We start from the raw sequence: 17004 nt of genomic DNA, 5'->3' as shown, positions 1-17004 counted from the left end.
TTATGACAAACTTTATAGAATTTAAGCCCCGAATTAATAGAAAATCAGACTCATGGTATTATCTTTCAAACAGTAGTTGGAAAGTGTAAGTAGGTTATTATAGCATTAACTAATACAAGTTTCTAAAATATGTGCATTATAGAAAGCTATCTAATTTTACGAATCATGTTTATTTAATTCTATTTAAATTCCAAGTGATTTTAAGAGATTTAGACAGAAGCCTTTCAAACCTCTGACAAATGTGTATAGCTAGAATTTTTTAACTCTTTTTTATTTTAGAGTCTAAGAAACCATGCTGCTTCAAAGATCAAAAGTTTAAAATATTTAGGTATTAACTTGTGTGTTTTGATCTTCTGAGTGAATACTGATCAAAACAAGTAAGAAGATCTTTCGCAATTTAAGGTTTTATATGGTTGTCTAAAATTAGTGAATGTTGTTTTTCAAAACATTGTGTCCTATTTGACAGCATGCTGTAAAATACTTCTTATATGTATGTATTTACTATACAGCTGTATTCTCTCATCTTTTAGGTATTGAACCTATTTCTGGCCTTGCTGCTGAGCTCATTTAGTTCAGACAATCTTGCTGCTACTGATGATGATAATGAAATGAACAATCTCCAGATTGCTGTGGCAAGGATTCAGAAGGGAATAGATTATGTTAAAAAAAAGATACAGGAGTTCATCCAAAAAGCCTTTGTTAGAAAGCAGAAAGCTTTAGAGGAAATCAAAGCACTCGAAGAGCTAAACAACAAGAAAGACAGCTGCATTTCCAATCATACTGCTGTTGAAATAAGCAAAGATCTGAATTGTCTTAAGGATGGGAATGGAACCACCAGTGGTGTAGGCACAGGCAGCAGTGTGGAAAAATACGTAATCGATGAAAATGATTACATGTCATTCATAAACAACCCAGGCCTCACTGTGACAGTGCCAATTGCTGTTGGAGAATCAGATTTTGAAAATTTAAATACAGAAGAATTTAGCAGCGAATCTGATATGGAAGAAAGCAAACAGGTAGGATTTTTCATACCTTAACAATTAAATCGTAGTCACACATTTACATATTCCTTAATTAAATATTTATAATTGTTTAAATACTGTTTTATCCCATGTATTTACAATTCAAGAAAAAAAAATTACACGATGGTATACTAGGGGTTCCTTAGCATTTCCATTTTTAATACTCTGTTTATTAGCATTTGGAAGATGTGTGTGTGTGTATATATATACGTGATTATTTCTTTCACAATTTCATGAAATGTGAGCTAGTCCTAAAACCTCACAAAACATTCTTTCTGTAGTACCTATAATGCGATCAGGATTTATGGAATAAGAGTGTTGTAGAAGTCTAAGGAACAATCAAGGGTATACAATTTTGCATACCCAATCCAATATAAATGAAGAAAAAAAATTTTTTTCTATATTTAGCATAGTTCTAAAAAATAACCCTGAGACATCATAAAGCAGTGATGTGTTCTGGATTATCTAAAAAATGTTGTGAATAATACTCATACAGATTTTGGGTTCAGAGACTATGGCTGGCTGAATTGAAGTAATCCAGATACTAATCGATGTTATGGTAGAGCAGTATCTCAAGTTATCCTGGAGATCAGAATAATTGTGTGATGTAGATGCATGTGGAAACAGTTTACTTGAAAGCCTTGTGCTATTATTACTGTGCAAAGAGACAGTTGGTCTAAAAACCAGAAGCTGTGTGCCTCAGATATGTGTCTCCAATACCAGAAGTGATCATGAACAGGTTATAATGGTATTCAAGGAAAACTGTTATGTAGGAGTAATGATCAATGACAAGCTAACAAATGCATTAGCAGAATATAATTACATTCAATGCCATTAGAAAGGTAGGAACTGTAACGTTTAAGGGATCAGGAACCATGGATAAATATGTTGGCAATTAGGAGCTATGATGTTGTGTGATAACTCATTAATACAGAAGGGTTTGTTTACTGTAAAGAAAGTTCTTCTATAAAGAAGCCCTGCACTCATGACTGTATCATAGCTGCAGAGCTGCCATATTTGCAAATAATGCTGTATTCCTCAGCAATAACAAACTATACCACGTAACATTAATGAATAGCCATTATCCAACTTGATCACAGTAAAGGTTTTTTGCTAAAGAACATAAAAGGAGCATAACGAGTGTGTGTTTGTTTGCAACTGCAAAGAAGGTTATTCTGCATCACAATTGTAAGATTAAGACCAAGATATTCCATCATCTGAGTTGCTCATTTTCAATGCAGATGTATAAGATAGTATAGCTGTAGAGCTTATCCATGACAATTTAAGAATATAAGAGAGGAAGTGTAAAGCGATATATGTGCTCAACTAGTATCCAAAAAAAAGGCTTTCGGAGTTACTCTGGGTCTGAGAGTTAAGTATTTTTCATGTAAGCTGATCTAATAAAAGTTAATTGTCTTTTCCAATGATCTTTTAGCAGTCTTCTAAGTCTTTTCATATATTTTGGCTTTTTAAAAAATGACATTTTACTCTAAGTTTTCTGCTTTCCTTGTGGTTAGTTTTGATAAATACAGTGATGAGTGCCTTCCTAGTAACTCCAGCTTATGAAGTTACATGCCTAAAATTTTCCTGAATATGTGTTATCTTTTAAAAAAGTTTGTAATATGCATTAGGAAGCTGGGAGGCTTATAAGCTGTGCAGGTGCTAAATGTGTGGTTACGTGACGTTAGCCTCAGCAGCAGAGCTGGCTTTGGAAGTTCCCTTCCACACCTGGCTCCTGATCCCCTGTCAGTCTTTACCACTTTCTCTGCTACTGTAAGGTCTGTACTATAAGGCATGTCACTGGAGTGATGTAAGTTAAATAACTTCATCCCTTAGGTATTATTTGTTTATTTCTTCTTTAAGATAGATTGAATGGTTCAGTTTACAGTGTACTGCCATATATTCTATCAGAACAGCCGAGGACAAAACACAATGCAGTGCAAAAGCAGAAAATCCTCTGCTTTCCAAGTGAATATATGATGTAAGTGTACCCCAAGAAAATGGAGTAAAAGCACTTATGCAGAGTTCTGAATAATACCAATTTCAAGTTGATTTTCACAAGTCAGTTGTGCTGTTCATTCCCATCTCTGCTTGGTTCGGGCATCATGCTTTTTTCTTCTAAGGCCATCCTGAAGTTTCAGGACCATAATAAATCAAAAGAGATTTTGCCTTTTTTTTTATGGACCAATCCAAAAGTCTTTATAAGCAATCTGAAAGTGAAGATTTCAGGTGACTGTGGGAAATCTGCCAGTAAGTGATGGATAGTGTTTATATTAAGAACTTGTGGAGACATTTTCAGTGGGGACAGCGTAAGTTTAGGACTTCTGTGTAGCCTCAAGATTTCCATAGAATAATCAAATAATCACTACCATTGTGAAGCTGGAGCAATAATGCTTCCCTCAACTTCTGCTCACACACAACTGTTCAGCATTTAACTGTCTGACATCTATTCATACAGTGCAAGTGTGCATATTGTGAAGAGTATCTAATAAAACAGGAATTTCTTAGCAGTGCCCTGAAAATTGTGAATTCTGTATTAATTGCAGTTTTGCTTCTGGATTTTTTTATTCCATTCCTTCTGGGTAATTTTAAGGAAAAGGATAAAATGCCTTTTTTAGGGTATAAAGATCCACTGCTTTGGTAATATATGAACAGATGTTATGACGTGTGACAGGAATTTGTGAAGATTTCCAATCTTCTACCAAGTCAACAGTACTGTTGAATCTTTTGCTGCCTTCTGATTGTCTTTTGAGGAAGATAAAGAGTATGTTGGCACACTGTTTAAGTTACCTGTCTAGAACAGTACACCATCATTTGCTTTATTTTGCCTCTTAAGGGATACCAGTGAGACAACATTCCTGCTAGGAGAAGGCCTGGTCTGCAAAAGGAGGGGTAAGAGATGGAGCAGAACTTTCCCTGCCTTAACTGTGGCAGTACTCAGCACTTAAAATATCTTCAGGAAATATCCCCTTCAATAACTTTTTATTTAACAACAGAGCTGTGGGAAGCTAGATCTGCACAAAAACTGTAAAATGAACCTTTTTTTTTTTTTCCTGGTGTCTTACTGACTGTCACTGACGTTAAGAGCAGAATGATTATTGAAAATCTGTCAGCAATAACACGTCATGATAGAAGTGGGGCAGGGGCTGTGTGCTGCCTCTGAGGAATATGCCAAGAGCAGGTAATTACTATAGAAATTGTAATTGTGGGTGAGTGAGGAACAAATTGTCATTTTTTCCTATTTTTATTATCAGATATACTATGGTATGAAATAACTGTAGCCACCAAGTTGCTTTTGGAAGGCTGGTTCTTCACACACACACAACCCCCCCTTCACAAAAAACACTTTCTAATTAATCTGCTAGTTAATAACTTCCAAAATCTGCCATAATCTATTCTGGAACTTGGTTGCAAGTTCCAGACCTAAACAAGGTCTTTCTAACACCTATGATTAGAAATTGGGGAAGTCTTGGTTTGGATAAAACAGAATAACTTTTATTAGAAAGTACCTGAAAAAAGTGAACATTTCATTGATACTTGAAGGATGATTTATTTAATATTTACTATCAGAAATTAGATGTGGAATACCCAGTGAAATAACCATGAGAAATAATACATTGCTGCTCTGAAAACAAGATACTCAAGATACTTAAGATAATTAATTTTGAAGATAATAAGAAAATTAGAAGTAACTAAAGAGGATAATTTGGTGTTTTTTAAAGTTGGGATTGTGGATATTGTTTCTACTATAAAATATGCCTGCTAATCAGTCAAATGAATGGACTATGTCAATCTTACCAAAATACGACTCCCTAACTATTGTAATTCTGTACCAATTAAGAACTGTTCATTATATCCAAATCACAACTTTATGAATAAATTTTTGGATTTCAACATGAAAAGGTAATTTCAAAGACATTAATCATTTATGGAAAGCTAAATAAAAACATATGTCTATAGGCCTCTATCATTCAGAATTCTATGTGCAGTTAGTACAAATTCAGATTGGAGAAGTAAGGCAGTTCAATTAACTCCTGAAATTGCAACAGATGCTTTTAATAAAATTAAAAATATCCTTCATCATCTAATCCACTGAATTTTCAAAACAAAGAATAAGTTCAGTTTTCTGATGGGCTTCACTAGTGCCTTTGCGCTTAGGTGAAGTAAAAGTACAAGAATACAGGTACTGCATTCCCAAAAGTTAAGCACTACCATTGGCTTCAATAAATTCCTTAGCCAAAACATACCCAGTAGTGATCTGATCAACTTGTTGGATGATTTTTTATCACATTTCTTTTAAAATATCCAACAGTCTGAATTCCCCTTTTCTAAAACTGAACAATTCTAGGACAGTATGTTCAAAAGTCACAGATTCTTTAAGTTATGGACTAGCGGTGGATACCTAATGTATGAAACCACATCTCTGGTGGATACACTGATGGGCCACTGTGCAGACACCGATCCAATCCTCTTTTGAAACAATTAGAGAAAGATTGTAGAGTCAGAAGTATACAGCATACTAAATCTAAACTAGAAACTTACATAATAGGATACTTCATCACATTTAATATGAACAGAAATAAGGAGGTTTATTTTCACTGGGATCTATAGATTCTACTACCATTATTAGAGGGTGAAGGAGGAGTGGGAAGACATGCATCTTCAAAGTATTTTGCTTACTGTATGTACATTTTTTGCAAATAAAAGAGACAATCACATAGTCAGTTCAATGAAGACTAGAACATTAAACCAAAAAACCCCTTAAAATTTTCATTAATATGACTTAAGCACAATATAAATACTGGAATACTTTCCAAACCTGCTAATCGTGTCTTTGTTAATTTAATTCATCATATTTTTATTTATGAATCACAATTTCAGAGTGCGGATTATTAGGTCTAGCTTTTTCATTTCTTCTTTCTCTAAAATAAACTAACAAGTTCTGCAGAAAAGTTTGTTGATCATTTCAGGTGGTATGTATTTCCCTTTTTGCCAACAGATCATAAAATATTTAATAATTATGTTTTAAGTTTGTTAAAGCCATGTTTGAATTAGAGATTCCAAAAAGAGGAAAACTAGAGATCCTGTGTCTTGAACTTCACTACCTACCATTCTTACTTCTCACAGGGGTAAAACCAAGCTGGAGCAATCAAGAATGCAGCTCTGGTGCTTTTTAACCAGGTAGAGCAACGTGTCACCACTTTCACACAGGTTACCTAAGCAAGTTATACATATATATGTATATATATATATAATCACTTTTTAATGGATTTTGACTGGCCTGCATGCTATTCAGCTATGTACCTTCCCTATCCATTGCAAGACAGTAGAAACATGCACAGCTGCTCTCTGCTGAGTCATGGGACTCACATCACGGCATGGTCAGGCGGGATTGGCAACCCCAACATACATTTTTTAACTCTGCTAATGATTTTTCTGGATATTTTAATACAATCTCTAGCAATAACTGCATGCTCTACAGGTTTTGAAGTATGGATCATAAAAGTACTGGAATGTTATATGTTAAAGAGGCCAAAGAAAAAGGGAGCATGTATAGTTTTTAAAAAATAAAAACAACCCTTTTTGATTCAGCCCTTATAAATGTAAATATTTAATGAAATGTGTTAAGTGATTTATGTAACGATTACTGCCACAACTTCAGCTCCTTATTGAATAACATTTAAACTATTGCAGTAGCTACTTGCATAAAAATTAAAGTTATACATTTAAATCTACAGTGCACTGTAATGCAAACCTTCAAGATGCTAAAAACTATGTTCAGTATTCATTTGGGCAGTGCATATCTTGAGTTTTATAAACTTGTAAGCAGAGCAAACAGTTTTATAATTGCTAAAACTATACTTATCAAATAACCGCCCTTAAAAAACTCTCAAAGCAAAACATTTTACAAATACTCATAAACTTTAAACTCCTTCATAAATAGGGGTATTTTGGAATGTGTTTCATGATAGCAGTCTGTGACTGAGTTGGGGGACTTGGTGTAAATTAGAAAGACTATGGAGTAGTCAGCATAATTTTTATAAAATTCCATATATATTTACCCTTGGTTTATTTCATTATAGGCAAGTATAAACTCCATTGATGCATAATTGGCAGAGCCTTCGGGAACAGGGACAGCCAATATTGCACAGGAGCCAAAGGTACATGAAACTAAGGAGATCAAATTACCCCGATAAAACTAGGCATCAAAATTTTGTTGGGATTGAGATATCAGTCTTGAACTTTGAATTAGCAGGATTCAAATCTGTTTCCTCAGGCAGATTCTCACTGGCTTCAAAAGGTTAACTAAATGGTTTTCTACTAAAACTAAATGGTTTGGATTATAGCGTAATATGATCTACCTATATAATATCATAGTATAAACTGTCCAGAGATGCTAGAAGATATTCATATTGGTGGGTATTCTGAAAATTCTCAGATTTTACTCATTAAATTTTAAACCAAGATATGCTTCAAACATCAAATAAAACTCTAAGGAAAGAGATTTTTTAAGTGGTTTTCTTAATACTATATAAAAGTCAAATATCGTAAGATCTGAGATTTAAAGTCAGTTTAGAATCACTTTGGAATAATTGATCCCCATTATTTTATATTTTGTCACTCAATTACAGTGCAGCTTCCAAGATTCAAAGGATAAAATCAAATGGCTGAATTACTAAAGGCAATTTGTAATGGCTGAATCCCTTTATTTTATTGTCACTTGAATCATGAAGCCGTTTGTAAAGCTTAAAATTTTAGTAGCCTGCTCTTGCTCTTATTGAAATTTTGAATAAAATCAAATGAGAGCAAGACCGGGTCTTAAGTGAATGCATTTTCTTGTAAATGGGCACATTAACATGCTGTTGGTCAAAGCTTGTTTTAATGATCTAAGCTGTTAAAAAGAGATGCACTGCTCTGAAAGGATGGTATGAAGGCTGAATATACATATATTAACCAAGTATTTGGGTTGGTGATGAAGCATTTTTTAATGTTATATCCTGTACAATAATTATAATACTATTTTCAGAAAAATATAATCCCATTGAAATAGTCTTATTTTTTATTTTATTTGTGTGTGTGATTTCCACAGTATTGCTCAGGCTTCTGCTCTAGTCAAGCATGTTGTTTTGCTGATTCAGGCCTTGAGAATGCTGCATCATAAGCAATTGCTTTCAAATGTATCTTTGTAAAGGAAAATGTGATATCACTGAGGATGCAAATAAGTACTTGTAGGGCATGGCGTGTTCTGGAGGCTGATAATCACATTTATGAAGTGAAAAGAAGATTGTATTAACCCATCATGTATCTTGCGTTTCCTGTTAGTTTTATTGCTAGAAAAAAAAATCATTAAAGTCATCTTATTTAAAATGCAATGGTTCTTTCCTAATTTAGGATCTTGAAGCAAAGAAGAGGAGTTTTATTAACTTAATGAGGTTTTTTTAATAATGTAATCATTCAAGATTATTTGAAAAATAATGAAGAGAATGCTTTATGTGAAAAATGAAGAGAATTATAGTAGGTTTTGTTTGTACTAATTATAAATTGCACTTCTGTCACTTGGGTATTAGCAGCTATGCTGACAGGACTATCTGCAACAGTTTATATGGGAAGATGCAGTTAAAAATTTGACTGCATTTTAATTGGCACTCATACAGGTTAATAATTGACGTTTACTATGAACCTTTATCTTGCTACTATTAAGTCAGTAATTGATTTAATGATGATGGATTGCGCCATGAATTAGTTTTAATTTTCCTAACCTGAATGTGACAGATTATTATTTTCACAATATTTGTTTTTTATTTAATGAAGAAACTGCCTATAATTTAAGTGACAGGCTTAAGATTTATTTATTTGTATTACAATGATATATAATAAGGCTTAATTCACAAATCTTATTTCCTTTTTAAAAGAGAGCCTTATGTGTGGAATAAGGTGGTGTGCTAATAACGATGAATATAGGCTACATTAATGTACATTTTGGTCTGTAAGTGTAATACAGAAAGCAAAGTTTAAAGTATTCTCACTATATGTGGTACAAAATGTTTTAGTTCAGACTTACTGACCTACATGACCAGTAATAAAGTTATTCCATTTAGAAGCAATATGGCTATAACTATTTTACATATATAAATTTTGGAAATCATAGAGGAAGTGCCGTATGAAAAAGAAAACATGATATTTTAACATTTTTATTAAGCAATAATTAACCATTGGAAACATGCAAATCCATGGTTTTATCCGTATCTTTTCCCTTCTGTCAGCATGATTTCCCATGTATGACAGATCACGATATTTAAAAAGGCAAAGAATGGGTTTCCAATTCATACCTGTGTACTTGTCAGAAAACTTTTCTATTATGCAACAAGTCCTTTATTTTCGGTCACAATGCAGTAACAGCCATGCAACCTGAGGTCTGAGTGACCCTATACTGACTACAATTGTGCGCATGTGTGAAGGACAGCTTCTTGAGACTTAACCCTGCAATTATCCATCACCCAATGTGAATTTTTTTTTTAAACATCATTCATCTCATGTAAGAGTTGAATATGAGGAAAGAATTCCTTACCAAACTATATAAAGATATACATGCCATTTATTTAATTTCTGGCAGAAAAAAGTCCTTATCTCCCAATGCATTTTCCTAAAGAGACTGGGTTTTAACTGAAGAGTGAAATAAGTGGTTCTAATTTGCAGCAGTGTCTCTGAAGAAGACAATACATGGAAATGCCTCTTTAAAAAGTTATTTTCTATTATTTGTTGTAAAATCATTAAATCATCTGAGCAGTATTTTTTTTTTTTTTTATATTCTGAAAATGTCACTGTCTTGAAAAGTAATTGGTATTAAGCATTCTCTCAAAAAAAATTGCAGAGAAAGGTCTTCATATAGGTCAAAGCGCATGACCAGATCTGCTTAGTTTAACCACAAATCTAGTCTGTGCCCAAATACCCTTTTTTACATCAGTGCCTGCACAATTTTAAGTATTTGAGATGCATTCTAAATCCCCCTTGAAATTGCTATGTATTACTGCTACATGCTATAAACAAGAAGTATTTCACTGCCATGCTTTTTTAAAGTTGCTTTCTGATTACAACTCTTATTTCAAAGTAGAAGAGAATGTATTTTGGATGAAAGCAATTAAAGATGCAAACAGTATTGACACCTGAAAACATGTTACAAAATCTATGTCCAATTATTGCGTTAGTTGTGTGCATCTTTAGCAGGTTTGTCCTTTCAAAATATGCTTTCTTAAAAGGACAAAATTATGGGCAGTCTTGCATGACTGATAAACAGCTTGATCTGATCCAAATTTCAGTGTACTTGGTAAAAAGTTACTTAATTTCAGTCGCTTTATATCACTCTCTGGTTCTTGCACTTTTCAGATCTAGAAGTGATTTTACTGTAGTAAGGATTATAGTGTTTCACTGTACATAGAAGTAGTAGAATGATAGAAAAATTCAGGATGGAAGGGACTTCATGAGGTCTCTCAATATGCACATGAGACTGGAATGTAAAGAGGATATTTTGGATCTGGTAATTTGTGCTTTCTGCAAAAATTAAATTGTGCAGAAATTTGCTGTTAAATGTCATTCAATTTGCAACTTTTTAATCCAGATATGGTGTATGTTTGTGAAAACACCATCTGTAGTGGACATGAAGACATATGTGGAACTTTCTATTAGTACATTTCACTGGGAAAACTAAGACACATTTTCAGTGTAATCCAGTATAGTAAAGAAAATGAAATAATTTGAGAGTGTGGTACATACAAGCTCTCCAGTTTTATTACTACTGAGAATACTTCAGAAGTATTATGGATCAGGTTAGTAGACAAATCATAATTAATTGTTCCCTATGAGAAGATAAACTATACAATGTACATGTCATTATGTTTTTACTTATGATAATGCGTATTTATCAGTATAAATCTATCATCCTTCAAAAGTCAGAGACTGGCATGATTTGATTCAGTATCAGTTTTTACAGAATATGTATCTAATGTGAAAAATTGTTCTGTGGAACTTTACTTGCAGAAACTAAATGCATCCAGTTCATCAGAAGGCAGCACAGTTGATATTGCTCCTCCTGGAGAGGGCGAGCAAGCAGAAATTGAAAGTGAAGAAGCTCTTGAACCAGAAGCCTGTTTTACAGAAGGTTGTTGAATAACTCTTGACTTAAGAGATGTACTGGTAAAATGGCATTATTTCTAGGCATATTTAAATTCTTGAGACTTTCAAATCTGGTAGATCTTCATGACCTCAACAACAGAAAGAAAATACTCGTAGCCTAGAAAGCTGGAAATCAGATGTGGAAACAAGGTTTCCCTAAGCTTTGAGTAACTTTATCTGCCGGATCGCTGCATATATCTTGTAGCTAAGAAACTTCATGAACTTTTCTGTTCTTAAAATGCTTTTCAGTTATTTGAAAGGGCCCTTGAAATTTGGAACAAATTATTTTTTGTGAGACTCCATCAATAAATGGAACAAGTTACATGCCAACAGTCAAAGATATCAATGTTTTTGGATTGACTTTACTCATAATTATGTCTACTATTGTCTGGTTTCTCTCCAAAATACCTATCTAAATTCAGATATAGAGCATCCTATAAAAGAGGATTCCAGTACTTAGGTTAAAATATTATTATAAAATTTGTCTACTACAGTATTGTATTAAAATTTGTATACTACAGTAAATACTGACTTTGAAATAATTTGCTTTTGGATCCTAATATCTCTTAATCTAATGCAGGTTGCGTGCAGAAATTTCCATGTTGTCAAGTAAGTATAGAGGATGGCAAAGGAAAAATTTGGTGGAATCTTAGAAAAACCTGCTACAGCATAGTTGAGCACAACTGGTTTGAGACTTTCATTGTCTTCATGATTCTCCTCAGCAGTGGAGCACTAGTAAGTAGAAAAAAATTGCAGATACTGAAATATTTAGATATCTCCTTAGAAGCAACAACAAAACTCAAAATTTCTTCAGAAATACTTGTTTTGCTTGGAGCTGTATAAAACTACCTACATTCCATCATTTTAGGATGGAATGAAACTTGAAGTTTGATAAATTTCACATGCACTTTTTTAGTGATAACTTTGGCCTACCACTGTAAAGCTGGTGTATATCTATTTAAGCCATCATAGCTACTTAAGATTTAAATTGCCTGCCAATTTTTAGCATGTTTGTCAAAAGATTTAAGTACAAAGAGGCGCTGTTAACTCTGAATATATAGCTAAATTTATTATTTTAAATCCTTAATTCCATCTAGGATCAACCACTTCTTGGATTCTGCTTACAAAAGACCATACAAAAAGTGGAATAATTACTTCATTCTGTTCCTTTTTTGGAGGCAGGAGATAGGAAAAAGTGTAACAGCAAATTAAACCTAACAACCACTTTCCAACAAGATCACATCACCCACCTTGCCAGCTTTACTCAAGTTTAACATTTGCTACAGTATCAATGTGCATAGTATACATTCTGACAAATACATTGCTCTTTAATTTGACTTTTAGACGTAAATTTGATTGATGGAGCATAGAAATGTAGTCTCTCTAACTGCTTTCTAGAATGGAATATACATATCAGGAACATATTTTGTATAAGAAAGGGGGGTGTGTGTGTGGGGGTGTGTGTGTGTAGGTGAAAGCTTCTTAATACCCCAGTGGATGAAAATTCATGCTTTCAGTTTATTTCTTCATTCATTAGGAAAATAGGATACATATATATTCAACCCCAGACAGGGCAAAATACATAAAGTTGCTCCAATTTGTTGTATGGTTAAAGATGGGAAATACGTAACATAAGAGGATGCAGAAGAACAAGGGGAAGATGAGCTCTGACCAACTTATTTTTTATTATTCATTCCTTATTTTTATAATATATATTCTGTGAAATATTAGTAATACCTGAATATATATATTTTTTTATAGGCTTTTGAAGATATATATATTGAACAGCGCAAAACTATCAAAACCATGCTGGAATATGCTGACAAAGTTTTTACATATATTTTCATTTTGGAAATGCTTTTAAAATGGGTAGCATATGGTTTTCAAATATATTTTACTAATGCCTGGTGCTGGCTGGACTTCCTGATTGTTGATGTAAGTACACAGTCTTTAATATTGTAAAATTCATTATAGTAAAGTCCATTATGTTGTAAAACTAATTACTACTAAGTAATCTTCTTATAAACATGCAAAAATAATTCACATTGTATAGTTGTACGAAATTAGTAATAGCCTGCAGTCATCTGGATGTGTTATTTAAAGTGCCAGAAGGAAAAGGATGGCTGGCCATCCATTTGTTCATTCTTCACTGTTAATAATTTCATACCTGGGATGTATCAAACTCAAGATTTTATGAGGAAAAAAACTAAGTTTGAAACATGCTACGTTTAATGGACTCTGATCATACTACCATATTGCTTAGCAAGTAAGACACTACATTGTACAAGTTTGTTCTATAAACACTGCAGCTTTGCAAGTGAAACAATACACTGGTCCCAATTTCATCTGAGTTCTCAGAACTTCATCCCCCAAAACTTTCCTGATACAATTTTTAATAAAGCAGAAAGACAGTGGCTATTTAGGCTAAAACTTAATTAGTTTTAGCGGGCTGACAATCTTCAATAGACAAATCAGCTATGACTTGGCAGGGTTTATGACAGAAGAGAATACAAGGTTTCTTGGCTGTCTTCCCAGCTGTGATATACTTCTGTTCAAAGGCCTTGCTTATGTTGTCAGAAGGGATCAAAGCTGGTTTTACTCGCAGAATATTTTGGTCTCTTACCTTCACGCATTATTGACCCAGCTCATTGGCTATACATGTTCTCAGTGCTGAACTGAGAGATGGCATCTCAGGGCAAATGTGCATTTATAGTAATTTCTGCCCATACTACCGTATTTCTTGAGAAGTTTGCATAAATTCTGGTCACATGAATACTTATTCCTTATGAATATATAACAGAAATGTATCAGATCTGTGACTTCCAAAAGAAAAAAGAACCAAGGTTGATTGACCCGTAACTCAGAATGGAAGACCTTCTCTTTTTTTTAACCTATCCAAGTTAGTTTTGTTATACTGTTAATCTCTAGCTCTGTCCTGAAAATTTGCACTACAGTGAGCACTGAGAATGGTTTTCTTAAGAGGATGTTAGTGCAGAAGACAGACAAGTTTTAAATATTGTTTTCATAACATAAACCTAAACAGATTATTCTAAGACATACTCTGTGGTTTCTTAATAATAGTTTAGCCTCAGAGATGCTGTTATCTGAGCAGGCTCTCAGAATTATAAAGAATATCATCATAAGTAAAGCATTTTATTTTGCCAACTTTTTACCCATAATTGTTAATTTTATAAACAAAAGCAAGACTAAATGAGATTGGAACCTTCTATTTTTGAAGAATTATATTCAGTGTTCCAGAAAGTGGCAAAAAATGTCTTACTGTGCCTAACACTGATTCAGCAATTCCTTTAGCACCCCCAGACAGCAGCTGAAAGAAATAATGATCTCATGTTATCCTCCTATAGAAAAGCAGCGAATCTACACTCTTTAACAAGCACTTTAAACAGGTATGATTCAGTGGCATTCGCCCAGTGAGAACACCAGTGAGCCCTTCTTCATAGGAAGTGACTGAAGTTAATCAAATTGTTTAATTCCATCCTCTAAAATTATTCAAGAGTAAACACTGATAGTCCTTTAGGGCTTTGACCTTCAAATATCTTACATACCTGAGTCTCACTGGAAGAAATAGCCACAGTTGCTCTCAGTGATTGTGAATAGATTAGGTTTTAATAATTACACAAAGAGATGGCAATTTCCAGCTGTCAGTTTACAGCCATGACAGATGACTCTTGATACATCTGGCTATCTCAGTTTATGACCTTACCATGCCATATCTCCGTCCCACTCTTCTGCTACATGCAACAATAGCTGTAGCAAGGAGCAGATAGCTGTGTGGAGTGCCCTATCTACCCAAAATCACAATCTGGTAAATTAGTTCAAACACGTTTATCAGTGGTTTAAGCAAAGAGACTGAATTTTGGATGCAGGCAGCTGAGAAGCAGGGACATATTCACTTTTGGAGGGGAGACTAATTCTGACTAATCCAGTAAAGGCTTGAGACAGCAATATCTTAACTCAGTACAACTAGATGCTGTAGGGCATGTCATCCTGTACCTTGGTTTTTGCTCTTATCCCTTTTTCCAGAAGCCATCTGTCATGAGTTTATTATGTCTACGTTTTGATGTACAGCTGTAATGACTTTAAGTTGTCTTTGCCACATACAAAGCTAGGAGGTAGAACATCAGGGAAGGAGACAGAGAATCTGGGAATACCCAGCGAGTTTGTCAGTTATTAAATCTGTTTGTGTAGTTTTCTCCTACAATATGTAACCTTAGATAATCTTAAATGGATAGCATTTCATGCTGCATATTTTTAAAATTTATAAATTAGTCCTATAAATTAGTATAGACACTTTATTTCTAAATTATTATGTTAATAAATTGTACTTAAATGGAACGGAAATAAGTAACATTTAAAACAAATGATGTGTTTGCCAAATACTGTGGGGCTGTAATGAATCTGTAAGTGGAATTAAATCTTTGACCTTCCTGAAATTGCTTACGCCTGATAAAATTTCAATGGGTACAGTTTTGAACAAGTAAATGTAGCAAAATAACCCTTCAGTTGGGCTTGTTGTATAGTACGTTAAAAATTTGTCTTATTGATGGCTTATACAATATTTCTTTATATAGCTAAAAATGTTTCATGCTTTTTGTTAAAACAGTTAAAGTAATTTAATTAAACCATGCTCTCAACCTTTTTATTAGCTTTTCAGAATAATTGACTCAGCAGCAACATTCTGGAAAAGATCAGGTTCACATTACACTAATATACTAAATGATGTATGCACAGAGTAAGAGGCAACTGCTGCCCTGACAACTTCATAATAAAAATAAGATGAAATAAGATGATAAGCATATTGATGTGTTGGGAGACCAGAGACAGAAAAAGACGTCATTTTGTCATCTTAGACAGTCCCATATGTCTTTATGTGTATCCTAACATGGTACACTATGATAGCACTGGATAATCCAGAAATTAATGAAATTAATTAATTGATTAAAAGGGATATTCAGATAATATATGTATGAAATTTAAGGCTCTTGTTCAGTGCATTAGGGAACAGAATCATAGCTTGAAATTTGGCATCTAAACAAAATTAATTTTGAATACTTGCCAGTAAAATACCATAAATTCAGAGTTATTCACCAAGTGCATACAGAAAAAATTATATTACTTTAGAATAGGACCATAACATTAAAAAGGCTACATAAGGCATAAGAAAGGCTACACTGGGTCCAGTGTCCTGTCTCCAAGAGTGTCAAAAATGCCTACCTAGAAAACCAATAATATAGTATCTATCTTTCAAAAAATAAGAAAAACATTAACATCTCAATAGAAAGAAAAATCTGGGGTTTTTTTTTACTTTTTTTTTTTTTTCCAAATCCTGCAATTTATTTTTATTTCTAGTTAAGTGTAGTACCTGAACACTTAAACCATATGAAAGATAGGATAAGCAGTGTTGGAAATGAGGAGGTCCATATGCCACTGAGGACCTGGCATTAAATCACATAAATTAGCCACCTCACCAGATAGCACAGAATTCATACGGATTAAAATTTTAGGCCTAAATAGAAATAAAGTCAATGTGGAACTGTATGACCAACAATCTGGCTCCAGTGACAACCCTGACTGAAGATCTTGAGCAGGGCTAATTGTGACTGCTAAGTTTTAAAGTATTTTTTGCAACAGATATCTACATTAGAAGATCCGAACACAAAAAAGTGGACATAAAACCCTCCAGCTTTAGGAGATTAATGTAAAAATTCTTTCCGCCATTTTGAGTTCATTTTCATTTCTTAAAATAGTTGCATCTGCATGCACTCCTACCTCAAAAGAAAGAAATTAGTCT

The 17004-nt window shown here is 33.6% G+C and overlaps 1 protein-coding gene across 4 annotated transcripts in view; it reads left to right on the top strand.

Moving 5' to 3' along the window:
• The window catches only part of LOC141962838 (sodium channel protein type 2 subunit alpha-like), a 75156-nt gene that overhangs the window by 43630 nt on the left and 14522 nt on the right, over positions 1-17004 (top strand). For all 4 annotated transcript variants that reach the window (XM_074911476.1, XM_074911475.1, XM_074911479.1 and 1 more), the window contains 4 exons: positions 531-1016; positions 11058-11178; positions 11773-11927; positions 12954-13127. In XM_074911476.1, coding sequence (XP_074767577.1) covers positions 531-1016; positions 11058-11178; positions 11773-11927; positions 12954-13127 — 936 coding nt within the window. The remainder of the gene's footprint in view (positions 1-530; positions 1017-11057; positions 11179-11772; positions 11928-12953; positions 13128-17004) is intronic.

The sequence above is a fragment of the Athene noctua genome, chromosome 7, assembly GCF_965140245.1.
Source record: "Athene noctua chromosome 7, bAthNoc1.hap1.1, whole genome shotgun sequence".
In the NCBI taxonomy this organism is placed as follows: domain Eukaryota; kingdom Metazoa; phylum Chordata; class Aves; order Strigiformes; family Strigidae; genus Athene; species Athene noctua.
The sequence above is the reverse complement of the archived record's forward strand: the minus strand, read 5'-3'. Positions and strand labels throughout refer to the sequence as shown.